The sequence below is a fragment of the Chrysemys picta genome, chromosome 5, assembly GCF_011386835.1.
Source record: "Chrysemys picta bellii isolate R12L10 chromosome 5, ASM1138683v2, whole genome shotgun sequence".
Taxonomy (NCBI): domain Eukaryota; kingdom Metazoa; phylum Chordata; order Testudines; family Emydidae; genus Chrysemys; species Chrysemys picta.
The window spans coordinates 91,516,340-91,542,659 of record NC_088795.1 but is presented as its reverse complement, the minus strand read 5'-3'; the positions used below and the strand labels follow the sequence as shown (position 1 = coordinate 91,542,659).

The window sequence follows — 26,320 nt, the reverse complement described above, 5'->3', positions numbered from 1 at the left end:
ATAAATGCCTTCTAACTGAGTTTGTCTGGAGCTGCTTGTGTTTACAGCCACCAGTATTCAAGTCTCCTTCCTTTTTGTTTCAACAGTTAATGAGAGTTGAGGGTTTTTAGCCACCTCAAAGGAGGCACGCATCACCTCACAGGAAACGTTGCAACAGTGCATGGATTGCAAATTTTTTATTTGCTTAAAAAAAGTTTTCTTTGGAATTTTAAATAAATAAAATAAAGTAATTTCTATTGGTCTTTCATATTTTACAAGCTTTCCGGTAAATTTGGCCTGCCAATGTTTTCTGACTGTTTTTTTCCCATGCATTTTAGCTTCTTTGTTCAGACATGTCTTTTTAAATTTTAGTTTTATTTTTAGAGAGTATATAAATTGTTCATTTCTTCTCAATATGAAAGACAAACAAAATCATTACATAAACCTATATTTAAAGTAGTTTGATTAATAAATAGATAATTAACTGTCATTCCAGTGCTTTATAATGGCTGAGGGCCAGATCCTGGTCTCGTTCTGTTTGCAGAACTCTCATTGAAGTCACAGAGTTGTGCTTAAATTGTCAGGATATAGCTTCTAATGTTTGTGCATCTGACTTTGGCAGCAGATACTAATTAAACATGAAAAAACTGGATTCATAATCAGGAGGAGAATCTGTTTATTTTATTTAAAAAAAAAGTTTCCATTTTGAATCATTTGTCAAAAGATATGAAAGCCCTGTGCAAAACTATCTGCACTGGATTAAAATAAGTTTGGCAGGAGGATATGTTAAGCTCAAATAATACAGAATTGCTAAATAAAGGCTTTGGGTCACAGTATGCACGACATAAATTAATTTAAGAAGGAGGGAGCTTTGAAATAAAGAGCCAAAGATAAAAATATAAATTGACAAACAGCATGCTGAAGGGAATAACAATTAAGAAATGATAGAAATCTTCAGACTAGCAACTAAAGTCCAGCTAGAAATTAGTGAAGACTTTTTCTAACTTAAATAAAGGTTTCATGACAATCAACAAAGTATTATATGCAGTTCAGGATGATGCTACAGGTGGGAACTAATCAGGTTACCACCATGATGTTACAAATCACATGATGCTAGATTCAACAGTTTCCCAGATATCAGAAAGCCCTACTGAAAATATAGGGAGTGTGTGGGAAGTCACCATGATATTTTAAAGAGACTAATTCAAATCCAGAAACTGGAGCTGTAGGAAGAAAATCCTCTTCCAGTGACTACAGTGATAGACAATGGCAATAGAAGTGTTACTTTTAGATATTTATTTTTCTCTGTTAATGATGAAGGAAAAAGAAATTGGTAATAAAAGTAATTAAATGAACAGTGTTAATGGCTAGACTGTCGAGTTATAAATAGTAGTGGCATCTTTAGTTCCTCTTTACTATGTTTGGAATCAACATCAATAAGAGCTGAAAAACAGTTAATAAACTTAATGAAATTAGAGATTTAAAGCATTTAATGACTGATTATTGAAGGGAATATGCAAGTATGCAGAACAATTTAATGAAACGTTAAATAATTAACATGTTATAGCCAAAGCAGTAAGCAACATATAATCATTAAAATCCTATCTGATTTTAAATTAAGGATAATTAGATATTGGAAGTCATAAAACTAACCATAATAAAATATTTCTCAGAATAGGATAACTTAATGAGAAACTCTGTGTCCACACTTGCCAAAGCTAGTCCACATTTGAGTCTATTTACTCTACATTCATTTGACAACTGATGAGGCTCCTTACTGCATTAAATAAGAGGAAGCTAGAGGGAACTGAATAGCAGTGGAAGAGACTAGCCCAGAAAAAAACAAACTGCTTATAGAGTCTGGGACTGATATCTGGTTTTTAGGTCCAGTCATCTCTTCTCATGAGGATTCTCTGGAGGGGAGACCCAACTAACACCAGTGTGTTATAAGCATGTAGCTAGATATTATTATTATTTTTATTATTTATTATTATACAGGGATCCTGGTTCTGATCTCACTTGTTATTCCATTATGTTAAATGGAGTTACTCTAGAGTCTTCTTTGAAGTGCTTGCTCATATCCATTCCATTGTAGGTGTGTGTGCTTGCCACATGCACCAGTGCCAGAAGTTTTTTCCTCAGTGGTATCCGTACGGGCCAGCTCTGGCGCCCTCTGGAGTGGCGCACGTACGCACCAGTATAAGGGGCGCCGGCGGCTCCCCCCTCCTTCAGTTCCTTCTTACCGCCAGTGATGGTGCTGGAACGTCTCCTTGCCTCAACAAGCTTATTTCTCTCAACTGTGCCTAGTTGTGAACTTTTTGCATATAGTTGTTAAAAACTTTGATAGCTGTCTAGTTCCCTTAGTGTAGAGTTAGTAATAGTTTGCTAGTCCCGAACAGGACTTAACCTAGGGATGGGGCATGCCCCGGTCTCCGGGCTTCAAACCTTGTGACTGTTGCAAGAAACCCATGCCAGTCAGTAATCCCCATAGAAGCTGTCTGAAGTGTTTAGGGGGAACCCACGTTAGCAACAAGTGTCGCATTGGCAAGAGCTTCAGACCACGGACCAAAAAGGAGCACACCGCTGGCACTGGCCTCACACCAGCACTGATCTCCATCCCCAGTACTGGCTAAAAAGCAAAGAAAGTTCTCCTACGTCCCGTAAAGGGAAGGAGAGAGCTGGAGGAGAGCTAAGACCCACGCGAGGCAGCTCTTCCCTACCAGATGTTGACCAGGCTCCATTTCCCATTGAGCTGTTGAGCCCGCTTTCAGACCTGCCCACCACCCCAGGAAGTGGTAGAGGCATTCGGCACCTGGCGGTGTCATTCACGCCAGAGGCTTTTCAGGCCACTAAGGACATACTGTCCCTGCCAGTGCCACCCACAGAAGTGCCCCATTCGAGGGGTAAACCTGTCTTGGGACCCTTCCAACGATCCCCATCAGTGCAGCACCACTCCTTGCTGCAGGAGGTGCCCCATCAGCGTGCGCCTGAACAGCGCCACCAGCCCCCTGGATGTGGGTTGGCTTGCCTGCCAGAGTTCCCAGCGTCGGTCCCCGGACTCTAGGCAGCATTCTTTGGGCTCTAGGTGTAGATTGCCAGCGAGCTGGTGCAGACCCACAGAGGCACAACACCAGTCCCCAGATCCCCGGTGCTGGGAGCACCTGAGCTGCTCTCCCAGCTCACGGCACCGTTCCGGAAGGTTGAGACGCCGGTCCCCGGAGACCCGTCACCAGTTGCTGGATCACCAATACAGTTCACCTTGGGCGCGTCAACAGTCTCCAACACGTCAGTCTTCTCACTCCTATTCCCGCTCCTGATCTATGAGGCGGCATCGCTCGCTAAGTATAAGGCATCGATCGCCAGGGTACCATTGCCGATCCACCAAACGCTGCCACTGGTCGCTGACGACACCAAGAGCCATTGCTTCCATTCAGGTCCTCAATGGAGGTCTGCAGCCAGAGCCGACAGAATCAGGGTAGGCAGGCAGCCTCGGTACTGTCCTAGTCCCGCAGACAAGTCTCTTCTTCCTCGGGCTCGGACAGCGAGGATTAGACCCTGCCCGCAGGCCAGAGCTACCCATCAGGGGCATCGACATTCCTCGCTGGGCCACCAGTGGCAGCACGGCCCCAAAGCCAGTGGTCTGCCCCCTGGCAACTCTGGAACCACTGGGGATTTTCCCATTCATTGCAGGGGCATATGTCAGACTCGGAGGCATCTGACAGACGATCGGCAACAGTCTCCCTCCCACCCCCTGACTCAGACGTGGAATCAGAGCAGGCTCCTCAGAGCCAGCCAGCCTCGGCCGAGGCTCCCATAGCAGAAGTGGCAGAATTGGCAGACCCGCCTGTACCTGCCCCCTCATCATCTTTGCCCTGTGAGGCGATAGTAGGACCCTCTCACTTGGTTCCCAAGGACAATGCCAGGGCCCACCAGGAGCTCTTGAAGAGGGTTGCCTCAAATCTAGGGCTGGAAGCCGAGGAACTGGCGGAGCCCTCGGACTCTCTGGTTGATGTGCTGAGTGCAGCAGCCCCCTCCCAGGGTGGCATTGCCAGTGCACGAGGGAGTGGTGAAAATTACTAAGGCCCTGTGGCAGTCACTCTCCTCACTGCCCCCCATCTCCAAGCAGGCAAAAAGAAAATACTACGTCTCTGCTAAGGAGTATGAGTATCTTTATACCCACCTTGCATGGTGTCAAGTATCAGAGGGGTAGCCGTGTTAGTCTGAATCTGTAAAAAGCAACAGAGGGTCCTGTGGCACCTTTGAGACTAACAGAAGTACTGGGAGCATAAGCTTTCGTGGGTAAGAACCTCACTTCTTCAGATGCAAGTCTTGCATCTGAAGAAGTGAGGTTCTTACCCACGAAAGCTTATGCTCCCAGTACTTCTGTTAGTCTCAAAGGTGCCACAGGACCCTCTGTTGCTTTATACCCACCCTGCCCCAAGCTCATTGGTTGTGTCGGCAGCCAATGAGCGTGACAGATGGCTAGCCGGGATCAACGCCTAAGAACAAGGAGGCAAAGAGGCTCAATCTCTTTGGTAGAAAAATTTATTCTACGTCCAGCCTCCAGCTGATAGTGGCCAACCATCAGGCCTTGCTTGGCCGTTATGGTTTTAATATTTGGCAGTTCATGGCCAAGTTCTCAGATTCACTGCCAGAGGAACCCAGGAAAGAATTCCTGGCTATCCTCGATGAGACCAGGGCAGTGGCCAGGGCAGCCCTCCAAGCGGCCTCAGATGCAGCAGACTCTGTGGCCCAGACCACGGCTTTGGCCATTTCAATGAGGCAGGCATCCTGGTTGCAGTTGTTGGGCCTATTGACGGAGGTTCAACAATCCATCCAGGACCTACCATTCGATGGCCTGGCACTGTTTTCTGAGCAAATGGACAGTAAATTGCATGGCCTGAAAGACTTGAGGGCTACCTTGCGCTCCCTGGGCTGTACATGCTGGGGCCAGCAAGGAAGCGGTTTAAGCCGCAACAGCCCCACAGGTTCAGGAGCCAACCTCTGTCGGAGCCCTTCCACAATGAGGGCAAGAGCTATAAGCGCCGGCAAGGCCATCAGCTGGCATTCTCTGCTCACTCAAGCTCCACTCGTAACCAACCGGGTAACAATCAGGCATTTTGAGTGTGCGCTTGGGAACGACCTTCCAGCCTGTGTCCTGGATCCTGCTCCCCTGTTATTTTCCAACCACCTGTCCCCCTTCATCCCTGCCTGGGCCTCTATAACATCAGACCGGTGGGTCCTCAGCACAGTAGCAGGGGGATATACCCTCCAATTTATTTCTATCCCCTCCTCCCACCATCCTCCATGTCTCTCTTCAGGGACCCTTCTCATGAGCATCCGCTCACTCAGGAGGTGCAGGGCCTTCTGCGGGTGGGAGTTGTGGAGGAAGTCCCGCTGCATTTGAGAGAGAAAGGGTTTTACTCCCACTATTTTTAAATCCCAAAAGCCAACGGGGGTCTATGCCCCGTCCTCGACCTACGGATCCTCAACAAGTACCTCAAGAAGTTGAAGTTCTGCATGTTCTCCTTGGCCTCCATCATTCCTTCCCTGGATCTGGGAGACTGGAACGCCACCCTTGATCTGAAGGACGCTTACTTTCACATATCGACATTCCACAGTCACAGATGGTTCCTACGTTTCGTAGTTGGGACCGCCCACTACCAATTCACAGTGCTCCTTTTTGGCCTAGCAACGACTCCAAGGGTGTTTATGAAATGCATGTTGGTGGTGGCGGCCTACCTCAGACATCGGAGTATCCAGATTTACCTGTACCTCGACAACTGTCTCATCCAGGGCCGCTCTAGGATCATGGTCCAGCGCAGCGTTGAGACGTTGTGAGCCACTTTGTCAAGCTCTCGGCCTGCTGCTAAATGAACAAAAATCAATGTTAATCCTGGTCCAACAGATAGAGTTTATCGGAGCGGTTCTCAACTCTACCCAAGCCAGAACATTTCTGCCAGAGGCCAGGTTCAAGGCAATGTCAGATCTGATTACCAGCATCACCTCACATCCACACACCACAGCCCGGGTCTGTCTCAGACTATTGGGTCACATGACAGCATGCACGTATGTTGTCTGCCATGCGAGACTCAGGCTGTGTCCCCTCCCACTGTGGGTGACATTGGTCTACTCCCCAGCCAGACATCACTTAGATAAAGTCATCACAATCCCTCTGAGGGTACTTATCTCTCTGCAGAGGTGGTCCGACCCAATGTTGATGTTGGAAGGTGTGCTGTTCGAGAGCCCGCGACCCATGGTCTCCTTGATTTCGGATGCATCCGATCTCGGATGGGGAGCACATCTCAGTACACTGAGGGTTATGGTCTCGAGAGGAGCTTGCGTTACATATAAACATCAGGGAACTCAGGGTCATCTCTCTGGCCTGCGGTGTCTTCCTTTCCCAACTGTCCTGTCGGGTGGTGCAGATATTGACGGATAACATGGCCTCCCATGTTCTATGTCAACAGGCAAGAGGGAGCACATTCATCGGCTCTTTGCCAGGAGACCCTCCGTCTTTGGGACTTCTACATTCAGCATGCAATCCACCTGGAAACCTCGCACCTCCCTGGCGTCCAGAGCACGCTGGCAGATCGCCTCAGCAGGTCCATATTCTCTCATCATGAGTGGTCCCTCCACCCTGAGGTCGTCAGAGTGCTCTTCCAGAAGTGGGGAGTTCCCCGAGTGGACCTGTTTGCCACCAGAGAGAACAGAAAGTGTGATCAGTTCTGCTCTCTCTAAGGCCTTGGCCAAGGCTCGCTTTCCAATGCCTTTCTCCTGTCATGGTCAGGGGACCTGATGTATGCCTTCCCGCCAATTCCCCTCATCAGCAAAACCCTCTCAAAAATCAAGAGGGATAAGGCATGAGTCATTATGATTGCCCTACCATGGCCTTGCCAGCATTGGTTTGGCATGCTCATGGACTGGCTGTGCCAGTCCTGTGGCCACTTCCCAGTTGCCCGGACCTACTCTCGCAGGCTCTTGCCAGTACGCCATACCGGAGCTTGGGCACGGGGCCCAATTCAGGGAAATTGGTTGAATCGGCCTAAAGCCGGCCCTGACTACACCTACAATGGAATGGACATGAGCAAGCACTCAAAGAAGAAAAGATGGTTACCTTTTCGTAACTGTTGTTCTTCAAGATGTATTGCTCATGTCCATTCCATGACCCACCCTCTTTCCCCTCTGTCGGAGTTCTGGCAAGAAGGAACTCAGGGAGGTGGGAGCTGGTTGCGCCCCTCATACCGGTGCATACTCACGCCAATCCAGAGGGTGCCAGAGCTTGTCCCCTACAGATATCACTGGCAAGCACACACACCTACAATGGAATGGACATGAACAACACATCTCAAAGAACAGTAGTTACAAAAGGGTAACCGTCTTTTTATGCTCCTGTAACCAAAATCAGATTCAGGCCCAGCATCTCATAGTGTATAACTTTTAGGTACTGGCTTGCATGTCGTTGTACTTGGCTTTTACTGAACAGTGGACCTGCATATTTTTTATTTTTGTTTCCTTCACCCAAAGCCAGAAAGGTTTAGATTCAGGCTTCACCCAACATGATATTATTGAAATATCTAATGTTCAATTTCCTCTTAAGTTCAGTTTGACCATTAATTTTTCCAGCTTTTTCTAGCAATAATCTGTGCTGGATGGTATATTGCCCAGTGTGTACAGTATATATTTCTAAAGGGTCATGTTTGAGTTTGAAAGCAGTCATCAGTCAGTGAATATCAGATTTAGTTAAGTTAAAAAAATTCTGAATGTGACTGTCTTGGAATTGGGCCTTAAAAAAAAGTTAGATATCATCCATGAAATCCCCCATTGTCCAAGATGTGCATGATCACTATGTCCTACACTAAATGTTGCAAATAGAACCCAGCATATTGCAACAAGGTTAATTGTTTGATGCTTTGAATCAAACATTACATGCAAATTTAGAGGTGAAGGAGCTTTCAGTTCCTGAAACATGGCTCACTAGTAGATGAGGATACGATTGAGGATTTGAATGCATTTTATTGCATCAAGTTTAATTAGGAAGTAAAATGGACAATGAAATTCATATCCACAAACAAATTACAGTATATGGATCTCAGCTGGTGTAAATGTACATACTAGCTTCACTAAAGTCAATACAGCTTCATCAATTTACAGCACATGAGAATTTGGTCTTATGTGTCTATGAAAAATAATGCATTAAAAAGATCTTTTAATGGCATCTATGAATCACTCAACGTCCTTGGAGATTACAGCAGATTGAATCTTCCATTAGTGTCGTTTACAGTTAGTTGAAAGGAAGCTAAGATACATATGGTGGTAAATGTGACTTCTGCGTTTATTAGAACTATCCAAATCCTCTATTAAATGAATCCTCACAGAGTGTTTTAGAAAAGTTGTCAAAACTCTGTTATTGTTATACTCTGTTATTGCCTGTTCTTCCAAAAGTTCTCAGAAACTGGATCACTATGTGGAAATTCTGCTTTATTAGTTCTCTTCTTGTGCTCAGATAACAATTTTTTAAATAAATACAGCAATGTTGTTATTTCTTGATATACTAAAACAAAATATAGTGTCTTGAGGAAAGGCAGCAGCTCAATACAATGTTTTGTAAAGTAATGAATCAACTGTGACTTACTTTTTAGGAATCTAATGCATTCATCCAAATATTAGTTTTATTTCCTACATGTGCAATCTCTTAAAAACAATTTTTGCTCCTGTAAAAATCCAAGCCTGAACTACCAATGACAATGTATTTGTAAATATACACCTTTACCTCGATATAACACTGTCTTCGGGAGCCAAAAAATCTTACTGCGTTATAGGTGAAACCATGTTATATTGAACTTGCTTTGATCCACCGGAGTGCGCAGCCCCGCCCCCCCGGAGCACTGCTTTACTGCATTATATCCGAATTCGTGTTATATCGGGTCACGTTATATCGGGGTAGAGGTGTACATCTATATTTTATTGTGCACTGCTCAAACTCATTTGGACAGTGCCTTTGATATTTAATTTGCTGGGTAGCTTCTTACAACAATCTTGCTCTCTATCAACTATGATCTAGAGAATTTGCAGGGTGTTTTAAAAACACAGCAAATCCCAACTCTCTAGTCATTTCATTGTAGTATCTTTCCTGGATGTGTAATGGTGTTGTTTTACATAAAAGGCAGATGTAACAGAAGTGTGGTGTGATAGATACAGTACATTCACAATCATGAAAAAAAATGTGTTAATGCATGTTAGGGGGATCAGCCAGCAGAGAAATTGGAACTTTATAAATTGTTCCAAAATATGGACTTCTTTTTTTTCTGGTAGATTAAACTCTTGTCAGCTGTGATTGTGTCATTTTAAATTCTTGCACAGATCAAGTATTTTGCATTGGTTTACTTTTACCGTCTTTGGAAAATCTAGTCAAGACTGTCAGAATAATAATATTAAATTGAATATATTTTCATAGGTAGGCAATGTTAAAAATGATACTGTAGGAAAGATGTGGTCATATAGGCCCTGGTCCTGCAAACGCTCATGCACACACACAACTTTATGGAAGTGAGTAGTCCAATGGAAGTCAAATCCATAAATGCTGACACGATTAGGACCAGAATTAGTAATAAATCAGAATGCAAATTATTTATTCACCGAAAGCATGAGTATTCACTTATTTTATTGCAGCAAAACCAGAGATTCTCACCTCAGACAGACTTAGCAATGGCATGCTCCAGTGTGTGGCAGCTGGCTTCCCTGCCCCTACAATAGATTGGCGTTTTTGTCCAGGAACTGAGCAGAGGTGAGTAATTTCCAGAATGTACCTTAAAAGTGACCTGACACACCTGATTTAAAATTCAAGCAATAAGATGTTGAAAGAAGATAGTCAAATACCTGTTCAAATGTTGCATTATTTCTGTAAGCATAGTCTTGATTGTTTTAGGTTTGTGCTGTTTGTTTGGTGTTTTTTTGTTTCGTTTTGTTCCTTGAAGGGAGGATACTCAGTGTATTTTACTGAGTAGACATTAAAGGCCAAATTGAGTTCTGCGGTAAGCCAACTGACTACAAAGGCTTCACACCTTTTTACCCGGGAGTGAATTTGGCCCTATTTGTGTACCTTCACAGAATGACAATTACAGAAGAGTTTCTATATATGGCTATTATCTTTTGGAGTTATCATGTAATAACACAATTTTCCAGGACACAGTATAATGATTTTCCATGTATACACAGTAGATCACATGTTAAATGTGTCTGGAGTTATTATGAAAATAAATTGCTAAATTATCAGGTCTCTAAGAAGATTGAGGTAGAATATTTGTGAAACACATTGTAAAATGCTCCTCACTTCTTCTATCAGAGACATAGTACTAACAAGTCACATATATCTCATTGGAATCATTTTTCTTATGCCTAAAATAGTCTGGTTTTTTAGTCTTCTTAAGGAAAATCTGTATTGTTTTATAACTTGTTACTGGTAATATTGCTAAAATTAGCATGCTTGCTTTTATATAGTAAAGATGTCAAATTTTAACTATACAATTGACTGGTCAAAAAAGAGTAAACATACTTCTTTGACCAATTCATAGGGTAGCTCTTAGAAAGAACAGCTTGTGAGGCAGTGCTGGGTATTTTGTTCTTTGATACATATGGTGCTGTACTAGGCTGGCCACGGATATATTTTTATCTCATTATAAACACAATGTCTCTGAATAAGTTAACAGTGGGAGTTGAAACCAGGACCTATGGATCTAATAGCCTGAGCTAAAGAGCCAGGTTCCATAGCTCAAAGGCTGCAGCAGATTCATAAACCTCTATCTGTGGAGTAGCCAGTAGAGTAGAACAGAGAGCCACATTGTGTAGGTATCGGTTAAGTGTCATGGAGGATTTACATGTATAATTCTGCACACAGAGGGAAAAATATACTTCAGATCTGATAAGTAGAGTATAAAAAGCAAGTTCTTCAGCTCAATCCTTCAATGGAGTTGTGTCAATTCGCACCAGCTGAGGCTGTAAATATCGAACTTTATCTTAGAAGAAAGTTGAAATAATGAAGAATTTACTCCAAGTATTTATCCATAAAGGGATAATTGTCAACAATGTTTCTCCCAGGTGTTTCAATTCACCAGCTATATCTCCTGTGGATGTGAAGATCTATTCTAGAAATTCATCCTTTCCATCATTTGGAAGGATAGTGGTTGAAAGTACCATTGATGCCAGCACGTTCAAAAACAATGGCACTATATCATGTGAGGCTTCCAATGATGTTGCCAGAAGTACTGCTTTTTTCAACTTTGCTGTTAAAGGTAGTGGCCAAAATGACATATAGAAATGTATAAAATGTAATTAAGATGATGGGATGTTTTAGCTCTGTGCATCACAAATAATTACAATAAGACCCATATTTTAAATACATTGCCTGTGTATTTGTAGCTTCTTTGGTACAGTGGTACAGTAATATATTAAGCTGCATTTCCTATCATACTTCTTAAATGTTTGACTGTTATAACCTAGTAGATGTTTAAAACTGAAATGTGTTAGCTTCCATTTTCTTCCATTATATATGTAGTATGGTCTAGTGGCCAGAGCACCAGCCTGGGAGTCAGGAAAACTGTTTCTGCCACTGACCTGCTCAATAAAGTTCCCTCTCACACCTTTGTCTGTCCTGTTTATTTAAACTGTAATACAATGGGGCCCTGAGCTTGGTTGGAGCCTCTAGGTGCCACAATAATAAAAATAATTAACAACAACAACAACAACAGACTGCAAACACACTGGTTAGAGGGTGCTAGTGAGTTTTGGCCTCCATAGCAGCATAAAAGAAATTGCAGAAATGTAAAAGTTGAAATGCCAAAATACTTATCAGTTGCAACCTGTATGTTGTTCTTTGTTGTTTCTTTTTTGCAAAAACTAAGGTTTCTGTGGAGTTCTTTTTCTATACTATATGCCATATATAATATACAAACAAAAATGGATCAGATTTGAGGCATATTGATCTTTACAAGATCATGCTACTGTCCAATTCTCTGCTTCCAAGACTATGTTGTAAAGAGCATATTAATCATTGGATAAGCTAAAAAATTGGGACTTTGAGAAAAGTTCAGTTAACAAACTTTTTCTTTAACTAATTTGACATGAATCCTGTTTTTAAAGCTAAAAATAATTGGCGAGAGCTGTCTTAATGGGCTAGTGATAGAACTGTGTGCTACCATGCAGAAACCCTGAGTTTAATTGGTCTTAGTTTTATGCTTCCTAGTTTGATGGGACTGGGAGTGCTGAAGAAATGAACTAAACTGCACAGTTTCCAGGGTACATGTCTCAAGGTGCCATCAGGCAACATCTTCTTACAGTTCTGTCCATTCAGCCTTGGGGTGAGGGGAGGGGAAAAAGGGAAAATCATCTGGGCTCCAGCAGAAACAAAGAGAATATTCCCTGAGGAAGAAAAACAATTAGGGGGATAAAGATTTGACATTTAATGATCCTTTACATGTTGGGTTTCTTGTTCAAATTTAAACAGAACTTTCTGTCTCTTTCTAGAACATATGAGTACCCACACCCTCTTCACTCCTTTACTGATAGGGTTTGGAGTAGCAGCAGGACTGATGTGCATCGTAGTAATGATTCTTGTGTACAAATATCTACAGGTAAAATCAGATGCACACATTCATCTTAGTTCTTCTTGTTGAAGTTTTAGCAGTAAAATGGCCTTTTTTTCTTTTTTTCCCCCTAGAAACCTAAATATGAAGTTCAGTGGAAAGTCGTTGAAGAAATAAATGGAAACAACTATGTTTATATAGACCCAACACAACTTCCTTATGATCAGAAATGGGAGTTTCCTAGAAACCGATTGAGTTTTGGTTAGTTTAGGTTTATTTAACTTCATCTCCAATGTGAAATTTCCAATCCCTGTAATATGAGACCTTGTCATGAAAACATAGCATTTGCTATCAATAGTATATTGCATAGTAAAGTATATAATAATGACAACTGCTACTTTTGCATGCAGTTTGAGGAAGAAGTTTCCTGTCTTAAACTTCTTCCATTTTCTTTGAGACGAATAAATAGGCTTAAATTGATCCAATAATCTACTACTGATTTTTTTTAATATAAAGCAAAAAGAACCACTGATAGGTAAAATTTTGTTACACCCATTAAAAGTTGTCTGGCAATTTTTAGGTAAAACTCTTGGTGCTGGAGCTTTTGGGAAAGTTGTGGAGGCTACTGCATATGGTCTGTTTAAATCTGATGCTGCAATGACAGTAGCAGTAAAAATGCTCAAACGTAAGTTTCTACTATGTACAATATTCTTTTTTCCTAACTTTCTATTGTATACTGAATTTGCTGAACGACATGTTTTTCATTCCAGCTAGTGCCCATTTAACAGAGAGAGAAGCCTTAATGTCTGAACTCAAAGTTTTGAGTTACCTTGGTAACCACATTAATATCGTGAATCTACTTGGAGCCTGCACTATTGGAGGTAAAGTTATGAGATTATTGGATTTTTGTAATTGCCTTATTGTAGAAGTAGAAACCTATTCCCTACAAATCTTGAATTGCTTAGTCATGATGAAATGTTTAACCTTTTCATGTAAGGCCTTTCTTCTAGACTTGAGACCATATTAAAAAATCCACACACAACTCCCCCTCCCCCCCCCCCCCCCCCCAAACAGGGTAATTCTGGCTAGAAATGAAGATTAGTTTTTTGCGGACATGACCAAGCATAGTCCATTTCTGGACTCCATCGGATTGGCACATAAAACCGCTTCCTCTTAAGAGTTCACAAAATGGACTGTCTATGTTTGTCATCCGCAACATCAGCTTCCAAAAATGAGAACAGATGTTAAAAGGGCATGATTATTTTTGAGGGGAAAAAAACTGGGGGGAGGGAGTGGGAACCTGATACAGCCTTTAAATATGTTAAGGTCTGCTATAAAGAGACTGGGGAATCAATTGTTCTCTATGTCCACTGAAGGTAAAATAAAAAATAACGGGCTTAATGTGCGCCGAGGGAGATTCAGGTTAGATATGAGCAAGAACTTTTTTTGACTATAAGGGTAGTTAAGTTCTAAAATCGGCTTCCAAGGGAGATTGTGGAGTCCCCATCATTGGAGGCTTTTAAGAACAAGTTGGACAAACCACCTGTCAAGGATGGTCTAGGTTTTCTTGGTCCAGCCACAGAGCAGGGGGCTGGACTTGATGACTTCCTGAGGTCCTTTTCAGCCCTACATTTCTATGATTCTATGGTTTTATGGGTTATTAGTGTCTGAACTGAGTTATTCATTACTATCTACTGTAGAACTGGTATGTTTATTATCTTGTACAGTCCTCAGATAATCCATTTAAACTGCAACAAACATTATTGGAATATTAGGGTTATTAATTCTAAATACTTATCAGTCAAAAAATGAAAAATGTAAAGTTCTCAAAGGAAGTAACTTTGTTTACATTGCACATCCTGGACGTTTTGGTTTTATCTATTTAAGAACATAAACAATAACGTTAACATGCACACACAACAAAATCCAACAAATAATTGAAGCTTATATAGAGTGATTTCTTAACTTTAGGGCATTTAAATTTGTAACCTGCATGTTATGCTAACATAAACATTTGCACTTTTTAATTTCTCCATTTTACTTTTCAAAGGAAAAAAATCTTGGAAAAATTCAGAGTTTTAGCTTTATGCAAAACATTCCACCCTTTCACCTTTGCATAATACAGAAAAATGACTGAAGGGATTTGGTTCAAATGAGCCACAAAGCAAATTCTAGGGCCTGAATCAATGCATGGACTATTTCAGACAGAAAAGAGAATTTTATAAAATATAAACTTATGAAAATATAGGGTTTGTAATAATCCTGATGTAATCTTAACTATAGTATTTGCTCTTATGAAAGCCATAATTATTAAACTAAAGAAAAGCTCTGAGGAGGTATTGGTACAGAATGATCCTACAAATGAAATAATGGGCAGCATTATTACATATTCAAGTGCTGTCGTTGCAGTCATTCATTTAGAAAACATACATATGATCTATAAACATCTGTACTGTAGGTGACTTAATTCCCCTTTTAAATTTCATTTTAATATTCTAAGATCTAGTGTAACTTAGTTTTCTGTCTCAGCAGACTGTTCTATGTGAATGATTTTTCCCATTATACTGCAGAGTATAACACCCTACATTATTTAAAAACAGAGCTGAAAGAAAGAGCTTGAAGCTCTACTGTCAACAGAAGTGAATCAAAAGGATTAATGTTTGAAGCCTTACTTTAATGTTTGGAACAAATAACTTCCTTCAGGAAGTGAGCAAAATCATACAGATGTGTCTGGCCAGAAACATTATCACATGAAGAGGGGAAAAAAAGACTTATTTGTTTAATTTTTATACAATGTGATACTATTGATGGGGAAAAATTAATTGGGAATGACATAGCTTTAATTGCACAATAGTAACTAGTCCATGAATGAGGAAACTGCTGCTGTAACTTCACTATGACTTTTCATGTCTAGACAATGCTGTGTAGTGTGACTTCAAATAGGACATTTTGTGTGTTTAGTTGAATAATATTTTTGTATAAGATTTTTGACTCTGAAAGCAAAGCTTATACCGGCCTTTTAAACTCCCTCTGCATCTGTAGGCCCCACTCTGGTCATCACGGAATATTGCTGCTATGGTGATCTTTTGAATTTTCTGAGAAGGAAACGCGATTCATTTATTTGCCCAAAGCATGACGAATATGCAGAAACAGCAGTTTACGAGAACCTTCTGCATCAAAAAGAGCCTGCATGGTAAGAATAATCTGTCAACACATAAAGGCATAGCCAAAAAGTTCAGAGGGAGGGTAAATCAAAGCTGATCTAGTGAAAAGAAATCACAAGAGGACTTTTGTGTAGTGTTTTCTAAAGATTGCATAAATTTATTTAAAAAAAATCAATTTAAAAAGATGATTTGATTTTTACAAGTAAGTTGTTTGTGGCTTGTTTAAGATTATAGTTCAAATTATGTCATGCACTTCTACTTTTACTGATTCAATGGCTTTTCTATGATTGAGTCCAGTGCCATTCCTTGGATCAAAAATGTCCATCTTTATTTTTAGTTATCATTACTGCTAATGATTGGCAGCAATCAGTTTGCAACGTAAATGACGATACGGCCAATGTTGTTGTGTTATAGCACTCTGTTACCATGAGTTCCTGCATTCGCAAATAGCTTTTTACAACAAAAATAATGCCTTTCAGTATTGCATTAAATTACACAAGATCTTGTCACAAAAGACCCTGTGCCACCATTTTGGAGTTAGGATTTCCCCAACCATTGTTCTTGCACTCTTTTTTCCCCTAGTGTTCATCCGCTTGTATATTATTAATTCAATTTAAGATACAGCCCATCTGTGCAAAGGTTTTTCTAATTCTCTCTTTTCTTTAAAGTACTGAAGATGTCATTTACCAAACCTTCACTTGTATAGCAATAAAGGACCCTCTCTATATTTCAGTCTGTACTTTGCAGCATTGAGCCCATTACTCTACTTTAGCAAACTGAAATTAAAAAGAATCCAATAGAGCTCTTAGTAGGAGCTAAAGCACTTTGCTACAGTAGGAAGTTATGTCCCTTTGGTGTTAAGGATGTATCTGCCACATCACCATTGTGCTGTAACACCTTCAAGAGAAGAATGGTCATGTTAGATCAGTACATGGACAGACAACACTGAAGATACCACCTGTGTGTTTAAGGAAGTGATTCTGGTGTTTCCATTTGAATCCCACCATGAGGTTATGACTCCTGCCGGAGGTGCCATCTTTCAAATATGATATAAAGCTGAGAATCTCATTATTTGAGTTTCACATAGAACTTTTTTGTAAAAGGTTGGATGGGGACTGTAGACTGTAGAGTCTTTACCAATTTGAGTATTGTTGTGTGTTGTTGAACTGCAGCTGCATAACATCCCAGAGGGCTCTGCGCGTCAGTGGAGGGGTAAAATGTTTGGTTTGTTGTGAGACCAAGCGTAATGTTTGCAAAGTGATTAGATATTCTTGGATAAAAGGTGCTGTATATGAGCAAGGTAAAGTGAATTTGTGTCCATACAGTTCAAAAAGATACTAAATGGAAAAATATTCAGCATTGTAAATCCCTAGGTATATATTTATAAACTATGTAATTAGAGTCCATACATTTGAATATGCATAGGGATGGGAAAACCTGTATATTTTTTTAAATCAAATTCCCTCTAACTTATCCTGATTTCTGCAAGCAAACATGAACCTTTTTGGAAATTCTGATGTTCAGTTAACTTTTCTCCCCAGTTTTATCTTCTGAATTTCAACTGAAACTTGAATTACCAAATATATTGATAGAAGCTGTCCTGAATAGAAGGAAACATTAGAATGACATCAGAAATATCTAGCCATTTCTTTTCCAGACTAAACCTTAACTATTAAGAATTATAAACACCAATTTTTTGGGTGCTTATCTGAGCTAAACTCCAAACTTTGAGATCAGACCATTATTTATTCTATAATGCACATCCTTATAGCCTATTTTGTCAAATCTCATCACTCTGTATAGTATTTTTGTTTTCTTTTTAAAAATAATTAACACTCACAAACCTTATTTTTTTCCAGTGTTAATCGTTTATAAAATTTTAGATTCAAATTTGTTCTTAATGTTTTTATGCTAAATTATCCACACAGTGATGTCATCAATGAATACATGGACATGAAACCAGGAGTCTCTTATGTTGTTCCACCAAAAGCAGATAAAAGAAGATCAGGGAGGACAGGTAAGTACTTATCCAGAAATCTAACCCACATCCTATAGTACAAAGAGGGCTTCTGATTTCTTTTCAATTTTAAAATGATCTTTGCTGATAGATGTGTCCAATTAAAACCCTAATTCAATGTGACAAGGATTAAAAAAAAGAATAAACTCAGTTAAAAAGGCTTCATGTGTCTGTATATTGTGAAAACATTGAGATGATTATTCTACCATTTTGGTAATGGATGTTATTATTAAAAGCAAGAGGAAAATCAAGGACATGGTAGGCCTTTTACTCAATGCGGGGAGGGGGAAATAACAGAAAATGTGGAAATGGCAGAAGTGCTAAATGACTTCGTTTCAGTTTTCATCAAAAAAGTTTAGTAGCAATTGGACATCTAACACAGTAAATGTCAATGAAAATGAGGTAGGATCAGCAGCTAAAATAGGGAAACAACAACTTAAAAATTACTTAAACAAGTTAGATGTCTTCAAGTCACCAGGGCCTGATGGAATATGTCCTAGAACACTCAAGGAGCTGACAAAGGAGATATCTAAGTCATTAGCGATTATCTTTGAAAAGTCATGGAAGACTAGAGAGATTCCAGAGGACTGGAAAAGGGCAAATGTAGTGCCAATTTATAAAAAGGGGAATAAGGACAACCTGGGGAGCTACAGACCAGTCAGCATAACCTCAGTACCTGGAAAGATAATGGAGCAAATAATTAAGCAATCAACTTGCAAATGCCTAGAAGAAGAATAAGGTGATAAGTAACAGCATGGATTTGTCAAGGACTAACCATGTCAAACCAACCTAATAGTGTTCTTTGACAGGATAACAAGCCTTGGGGATGGGCAGAAGCAGTAGATGTGGTATATCTTGACTTTAGTAAGGCTTTTGATGCTGTCTCGCATGACCTTCTTACAAACAAACTAGGGAAATGCAACCTAGATGGAGCTACTATAAGGATGTGTGAATAACTGGTTGGAAAACCATTCCCAGAGAGTAGTCATCAGTGGTTCATAGTCAAGCTGGAAGGGCAAACCAAGTGGGTTTCCCACAGGGATCAGTTCTGGGTCTGATTCTGTTCAATATTTTCATCAATGATTTAGATAATGGCATAGAGAGTACACTTATAAAGTTTGTGGATGACACCAAGCTGGGAGGGGTCGTAAGTGCTTTGGAGGATAGGCTTAAAATTCAAAATGATCTGGAAAAACTGGAGAAATGGTCTGACGTAAATAGGATGAAATTCAATAAGGACAAATGCAAAGTACTCCACTTGGGAAGGAACAATCAGTTGACACATACAAATGGGAAATGACTGCCTAGGAAGAAGTACTGCAGAAAGGGTTTTGGCTATCATAGTGGATCACAAGCTAAATATGAATCAACAGTATAACACTGTTGCAAAAAAAACAAACAAACAAAACATCATTCTGGGGTGTATTAACAGGAGTGTTGTAAGTAAGACATGAGAAGTAATTCTTCCATTTTACTGCATGCTGATTAGACCTCAACTGGAGTCCAGTTGTGTCCAGTTCTGGGCACCACATTTCAGGAAAGATGCGGACAAATTGGAGAAAGTCCAGAGAAGAGCAAACAAACATGATTAAAGGTCTAGAAAACATGACCTGTGAGGGATAATTGAAAAAATTAGATTTGTTTAGTCAGGAGAAGAGAAGACTGAGGGGGGACATAACAATTTTCAAGTACATAAAAGGTCATTACAAAGAGGAGGAAGACAAATTGTTCTCTTTAACCTCTGAGGATAGGACAAGGAGCAATGGGTGGTTTAGGTTGGACATTAGGAAAAACTTCCAAGCTGTCAGGATAGTTAAGCACTGGAATAAATTGCCTAGGGAGATTATGGACTCTCCCTCATTGGAGATTTTTAAGAGCAGGTTTGACAAACACCTGTCAGGGATGGTCAGATAATACTTTGATAGTCCAGTCCCCTGCACTCAAGGCAGGGCTCTGGACTATCAGACCTCTTGAGGTCCCTTCCAGTCCTATGATTCTATGTATTTTGGCAAAGCTCCAAGCCTGTATTGGTGGGTCCCGTGCTTCCAGGTGGATTCAGTGGCCTCAGAAGCTCACTAAGGCCCTCAGTGTGACCTCCCTTTCTCAGTGTAGTGGCAAAGGTCACAGCTTATTGAGCTACTTTCATCACAGGCCAGTATGGAAGGTGGGAAGGTGGAATACCCACAGTCTCTGTTGCTTCTTAGAGCTCAGTAGGTGCAGTTCGGCCTCCTGCCTGGACCAAGGTCTGCTTCCCCTCTCAAGGGGATCTCTGTAGAGCATGGGGGGAAGGGGGAACCTGGCCCCCCCCTTTACTCTGGGTTCCAGCCCAGGAGCTTTAATGGTAGCAGCTGTTGACAGCTTCCCTTTCACCACCAGAGCTGCTTTGAATTCCTGGGCCACTTCCCCCATTATCCGCTTTTCCTAGCTTCACCCTTACTTCAGGATTCAGCAACACTTCCTCTCCTCCAGTTCCTTTCACCTGGGCTTCCTTGAGGGAACTGGAAGGAGAGCTTTTAAGCAGTATGAGTAGGACCTTGATTAGTTCCAGCTGTCTCCATTAGCCTAACAGCCTTAACTGACCCTTTGCCGGTTAATTGGTGTCAGGTGCCTGCGTTAGCCTAATGACCTTAACTGGTTTAATTGGCATCAGGTGACTTGATTGTCCTGGAGGAGCCTTTGTTTGGCTACCCAGGGAACAGAGACATACTCATCCTAAGGCTGATATACTCTTTTATACCTCACGGTCTAATCCGTCACAGTATGGATTGAGTTTCCTTATTTATTCAGCACCACATTCTGATAAATATAAGCCAAATACGTTTCCAGGCAATCATACTTAGTCCATTTATAAAGTGTTTGCATTTGTGTTGCTTAGGATCATATATGGATCGAGATGTTACCATTGCCATATTAGAAGATGACGAATTGGCTCTGGATGTTGAAGTTCTACTGAGTTTTTCTTATCAGGTGGCAAAGGGCATGAGCTTCCTTGCCTCCAAAAATGTAAGTTGTGAATTTGAGTGACAGGTTTTCTTCACATATTGACATTTTAAAATATGACTATTTCACCTGCTCAGTAATCTTTTAAACAAACACTGCAAATTAACAGGGTTCTGCTGTACCGTGAAGACTTGACTAGTCTATTCCTTTGTGTAACTCTAGTCCTGGATTTTACCAGCCTAGAATTTTGCACTGAAAAGTGCTAGTCTGCTCAGAATGAATTTTCCCTGGACTTTACTCGCATAAAGAAAAACCTCTAGGCTACCTCTGGGAGTACAATGCTCAAAAGGCAGCAGAATTGTTACATTTCCACTGCTGAGGGCACTGGGAATTGGAGAGCTCCTTCAGTGCATGGAACAGAGCAATGCTATGGCTCTGTGCCTGGAAGTGTGAAGGGAGGAATAGGCCTGAGGAGCTGTAAGGGTGTATGCACCATATCCACAAACTCCACTGACTATGTGTGTATGGAGAAAGCAGGAGCAGCAGGTCCTTTTCTGTTGCTACTTCCCATGTCCTACAGTTGGGGTTGAGGATTTTAGTCTATAGCAGGGGTTGCCAAACTGCAGCTCTTTTACAATTAAAGTGTGGCTCATGGAGCCCCCCTATTCTCCACCTACCAGACTGGGGGGGAGTTCAGGGCTTCTGCCCTGCAATGGGGTGATGGGACTAGGGGCTTCCGCTCAGCAGGGAGCGGGGGGTTGGGGCTTCAGCCCTGCAGAGTGTACCTGCTGGAGATCAGGGCTTCAGCAGGAGTGGGGCTGAATCCCCAGGAGGCATGTCCTGTGGGGCTGAAGCCCTGAGCCCCAGCAGGCATGCCCCCTGGGGCTGACTCCCTGAGACCCCCCTCCCCGCAGGGCAGAAGCCCCTAGCCCCACCACCCCACTGCAGGGAAGAAGCCCCGCTCCAACTGGCCTGCCTGGCTCTCGAACTTCTGAAGATTGTCGTAGTTCGGCTCAGAGGGACAGTAAGTTTGGCCACCCCTGGTCTATAGCCTTTGTCTCCTGGAGGACGCAGCCAGTCTAATAAAAGTTCCATCTGGTTTTTGGTGCCATCTGATCCCGCACGAGACCTGAAGACTTAATTTTTCAGGGACTTTTATAGTGTGGAAACTAGATAGAATTTGTGAATGAATCTGATCTTCAAAGAAGGAGATCCCTCCAAAAAGAGAGTCAAATCGTGAATGTTTTATATGGCTTATTCTCTGTGACATCCGTGAACAGTTTACAAACTGAAGAGCATTAGAAGATAGCTGAACAGAGGTTTATGCACAAAATGTATTTATGTTCAGAATTAAACCCTGGTCAATCTGATACTTTTGAACCATGGAACACCTTCTTAAACAAGTGCATCATTACAGGATGGGTATTTTCATGGTTTTGGTTTAACATATGGGATACTTTTTGTTTCCTACTGAAGCATCTTTGTAATTTTTTTAAGAACGTTAAAATCAACATAGAGACCCACAAATTGTTTTCATTTGGACACACTCAGTTTGCTCTGTGCTTTCTAAAGGTTTCATAGGAAAAATTATGGAATATCAGAAATTTAGAACTATTAATAATGTCCCTACAATTTGGCAATTAATATGAAAAAAGTAACAAAATCTAGGGACATTATGTTGTATAGTATACTTTGAATCCACTGTAAAAACAAATATATGTAATTTTAAACCCCCTACCCCACAAACAACACTACATTAAGTGTGGGATATTCAAAAGTATAAATGTTGGTCTAATTCAGCTCCTGTTGAAGTCAGTGATAAAACTTCAGTAGAAGTGTAGAATGTTGAGTAGTATTTTTGAACATCCCACCCTAAAAGCACATTGCTTCACTTTGCAATCTGAATCAGCCTTAACTCCACCCCTTTGTATGAACACGTTAGGATGTAACTTTTAATACTTTTCCATTGGACCCCTGCCTCATTCAGTACGCAGGATGGACAATGCTGAGTAAAAAAAGTAGCTGTTCATTATTTTTTTTATCCTCCTCATAGAGTGGCTCCCTGAACCATTCATTGTGCACCATCCCGAACCTTGCAATGAATGAGGAATATGTTTTCTTTCTTTATAGGCTTTTCTGCTACACTTATCACTGAGTAATAATTGGGAAGTAGTAATATACCAGTTTTACAGTGCAGAGCTTTAGGCATGAGAATGAGCCTGTGGAGAGGCAAGGATAAAATTCTGCTTTCTCCAATCAGAGCACAGTGCTTTAACCACAAGACCATTCTTTCTTGGCCAGTGGACCATACCAATTCTGTAGGAATGAGGGAGGGATGCTTTGAACCCCAGACCATTACATCACTTTACTGCATTAATGGGGCTACTCACATGCTTGAAGTTACACACATGCTTAAACACTTTGCTGCACTGGGGTGTGAATAAGGCAGGAGTTCCATGGGAAAAAATAGTACAGCAGCATGTAATTGAAGATAGTTTCATAATGCGTGCATCCAAGAGGGCAAGGTAAGGTTGCTCATGCAACCGTAAATTGTCAGTTCCTGACTTTTGATTGCTTCATTTTGCAATCTTAATGTTATTTTTAAGTAGCTTTTAGTATGAAATTTCCTACATTTTTTTAAAAGAGAAAAATAAAGAAATTTCACTCTGTTCATCTATTTGCTAGACAGCTGTGTACTGCTCAGTACATACAGTCAATGAGACTGGAACCTTTAATGCATTCCATGCATTCCTTTCTGTATTGTATGGAAGAAGACAGAACTTTTAAGGAAGCAGGACTCTGCTTCTTCCAGCTCTTAAATCCTTCTGCACACACCTGCGCATAGCATAGAGGAGGCGTCCTGCCTTCTTCCACACGACTGGTGGAGGTACATATGGAAAGAGGCATGACTCCTGCCAAACCCTTCCAGTTGCACCCTCCTATATCTCCATTACTTATGCACAGATATGCTTGTCACTGGAAGATAATTTGTTTTGTTATTTAACATAAGGCAGTGCCCATGCACAGAGTACATTATAAACAATATTTTAATTTGCCCAAATCCTGTCTGATTTTCACAGGACCAATGAAGGGCATATCTATGACATAGTATATATCACATTTTCAAAAGTGCCTAAGACCAATTTTCAAAATTGACATAGACACTTAGGAGCCTAAGTCTTAGTGAAAGCCTGTCTCTTTTGAAAATGAGAATTAGGTTCCTAAGTAATATAAGTGCTTTTGAATTTTTGACCCTATATTTTTGCCTAATTTCTAGTTTCCATGACCTTCCCCTGGGTCATGAAAATTGTTTTTTAAAAAAACTATCATTTTTTTCCCTAGAAACAAATTGCATTTTTCCCACTCTGACTGTGTTAGAAAATAGCCCAATCATTTTTGATGAAACTTTCAGAAAAAAATTCTTTCTGGCTCAGAGCAAGCACACTGAACTTCAGCTGAAAGTGTAAAACTCTGAGAAAGTTATAAGGAACAGAAAATGATCCTTCCTAATGGAAATGCTTAGGCCACCTTAACTATAGGCAGCAGTATATGCACTGCCTCCTGTATGTTTCAGTAACATTATCGTGCTATAAAGCTTGATAGCCAAGTAAGCTTTTTAAACTCAAACACTTGGACTTTCAGTTTGCACTATATATTATGTTTAGTTAAATACATGTATATTCAAGAAAAAACATACACAGTCAGCAATTCTGCATCAGCAGTGAAAAATACTGAAGATACTAACAAAAAATATTTCCCTGTGTTTGTTTTATTACTTTAGTGCATTCATAGGGATCTGGCGGCAAGAAACATTCTTCTCACTCATGGTCGAATAACAAAAATTTGTGACTTTGGCCTTGCTAGAGATATAAAGAATGACTCAAATTATGTGGTCAAAGGAAATGTAAGTACTTGACTAGGAAGCATCCTAAATTGTTTTAATTGCCAAAGAAATCTTTTTCTAAAATTTAGTTATTTTTAAATCCTTAAAATTAGTGGTGCTGTTTTTGTTTGGCTAATTATTAAAATAAGTATTTGAACAAAAATGTTCTAAAAATCAGGTTTTATGGTGTTTGCTTTGTTATAAATATGCAGATAACAGAAATTATAGTCTAAATGTGAGATATTTATTAAGTAGGACAAAGTGGGAAGCAGAAATAGGATTGGTTTTCACTGGTTCCATATTCTGAGGTTAGCAATGAAACTGACTTTAATTTGTATATGTAACAGACATAATCTGACACTTGCAGTTGTAGATCCAATTTCTCTATCCCAGATAAATATGGACTGGTGTGAGATGTGACATTTTGGACCAAAAAAGAAAAGTCTGAATACTCCAATCCAGACTGTTCCCAATTACACTAAGATCCTTTTTCGCCAAATCTTAAAGTGAATGCAAATTGCATTTATGCCCACTTTAAGTCCATTCTTAACTGCCAGAGCTGTTAATGGGTCCTTGGTGAAAATCTGACACATATGGGAATAAACTACAGAAGCGTGCTAAGAACTTTCTTTAACATGATTTGTCCAAAGAAAGTCTGGATATCAAATGTTGTGTCCATGGCTTTTCCATTATGTTTTATAGTCATACCAATATATATCTATTTATGTCACTTCAAATACATGTGACTTTCCCAGTGATCTCCAAAAGCAACCATTTATATTTGTTCAGTTTATTAAAAAAAATTAGGACCTGTGTTCAACAAAATGAACCCTTCAAATTCTTCCTGACTGCTCCACAACCAGAAATCTACCACCATTCACTAGCTATAAATTCATTGCTCCTCACAAGAAAAGCCCAGGAGAACAAGTGGGCCTGGTAGCATAAGCTGAAGATACAAAAATTCAAGCTCTGGCAAGCTGACAAGGGTAGAGAATTCCACAGTCCCTCTCACTGTAATTGCCTGTTCCTCCCAAAGAAACCCAATGGGTGACCGCTTAGGTGCCTTCGATACTCTCAACTGCTGTGATGTCCCACAGGGAGAGGCAGTCTCTGAGGTAACCAGAATGTGACCATTTAAGGCTTAAGTGAAGAAGACTGCATTTGTCAGATGGTTTTGGAGATCTGCCCCAGCCATGTGTGCTGTTCCCAAAATTCAGTATAGGGTACAATTGAAGTCAGAGGAGGAATTCAGCAAAGCAGCCAGGCTGGGTTGGTAAAATATCTACTGAGTGCTGCTCAGTGACATTTACAAAGAAACTGAAGTGAGAGGCAAGATTTAATTTTCAACCTCGAGTCAGGATCTGCTTGATCACTTGTGCATCAAGGATTTTTAAGTGCAGGCCAGCAGCTTGTGAGGTGGGCAGTAACTAATTACATTTCACTTGTCTAGACTGTGCTTTAGGTTGCCCTGAGCTGCTTGACAATAGGATTTTTCTTAGTCTGAGAAGGTTAGAGAAGGATAGGCAGCAGCTGCTAGGGAAGAAGAGAAACTGGGGCTGCTGTGGGAGGGGCTCCTCTAATTGTGTCTGGCCTGATCTGAAACCCAGCTAAGGCTAGGAGCATTAATGCTCTGAACAATAGTGGCAGCCACTTCTGCTGCAAGTAGCTGCATGAGTATCTGGTTGTTCTAACTCAGCCAAAAATTATTCCAATATCTAACTATTGCAGCTATATATTTCATTTAATAAACCATCAG

At 40.7% G+C, this 26,320-nt stretch overlaps 1 protein-coding gene across 1 annotated transcript in view; it reads left to right on the top strand.

The window, feature by feature from the left end:
* KIT (KIT proto-oncogene, receptor tyrosine kinase) overlaps positions 1-26,320 on the top strand; it is a 73,802-nt gene that overhangs the window by 41,289 nt on the left and 6,193 nt on the right. Inside the window, exons 8-17 of the mRNA XM_008163787.4 lie at positions 9,652-9,766; positions 11,077-11,270; positions 12,502-12,608; positions 12,695-12,821; positions 13,141-13,245; positions 13,331-13,441; positions 15,603-15,753; positions 17,653-17,741; positions 20,617-20,744; positions 24,463-24,585. Coding sequence (XP_008162009.2) covers positions 9,652-9,766; positions 11,077-11,270; positions 12,502-12,608; positions 12,695-12,821; positions 13,141-13,245; positions 13,331-13,441; positions 15,603-15,753; positions 17,653-17,741; positions 20,617-20,744; positions 24,463-24,585 — 1,250 coding nt within the window. The remainder of the gene's footprint in view (positions 1-9,651; positions 9,767-11,076; positions 11,271-12,501; positions 12,609-12,694; positions 12,822-13,140; positions 13,246-13,330; positions 13,442-15,602; positions 15,754-17,652; positions 17,742-20,616; positions 20,745-24,462; positions 24,586-26,320) is intronic.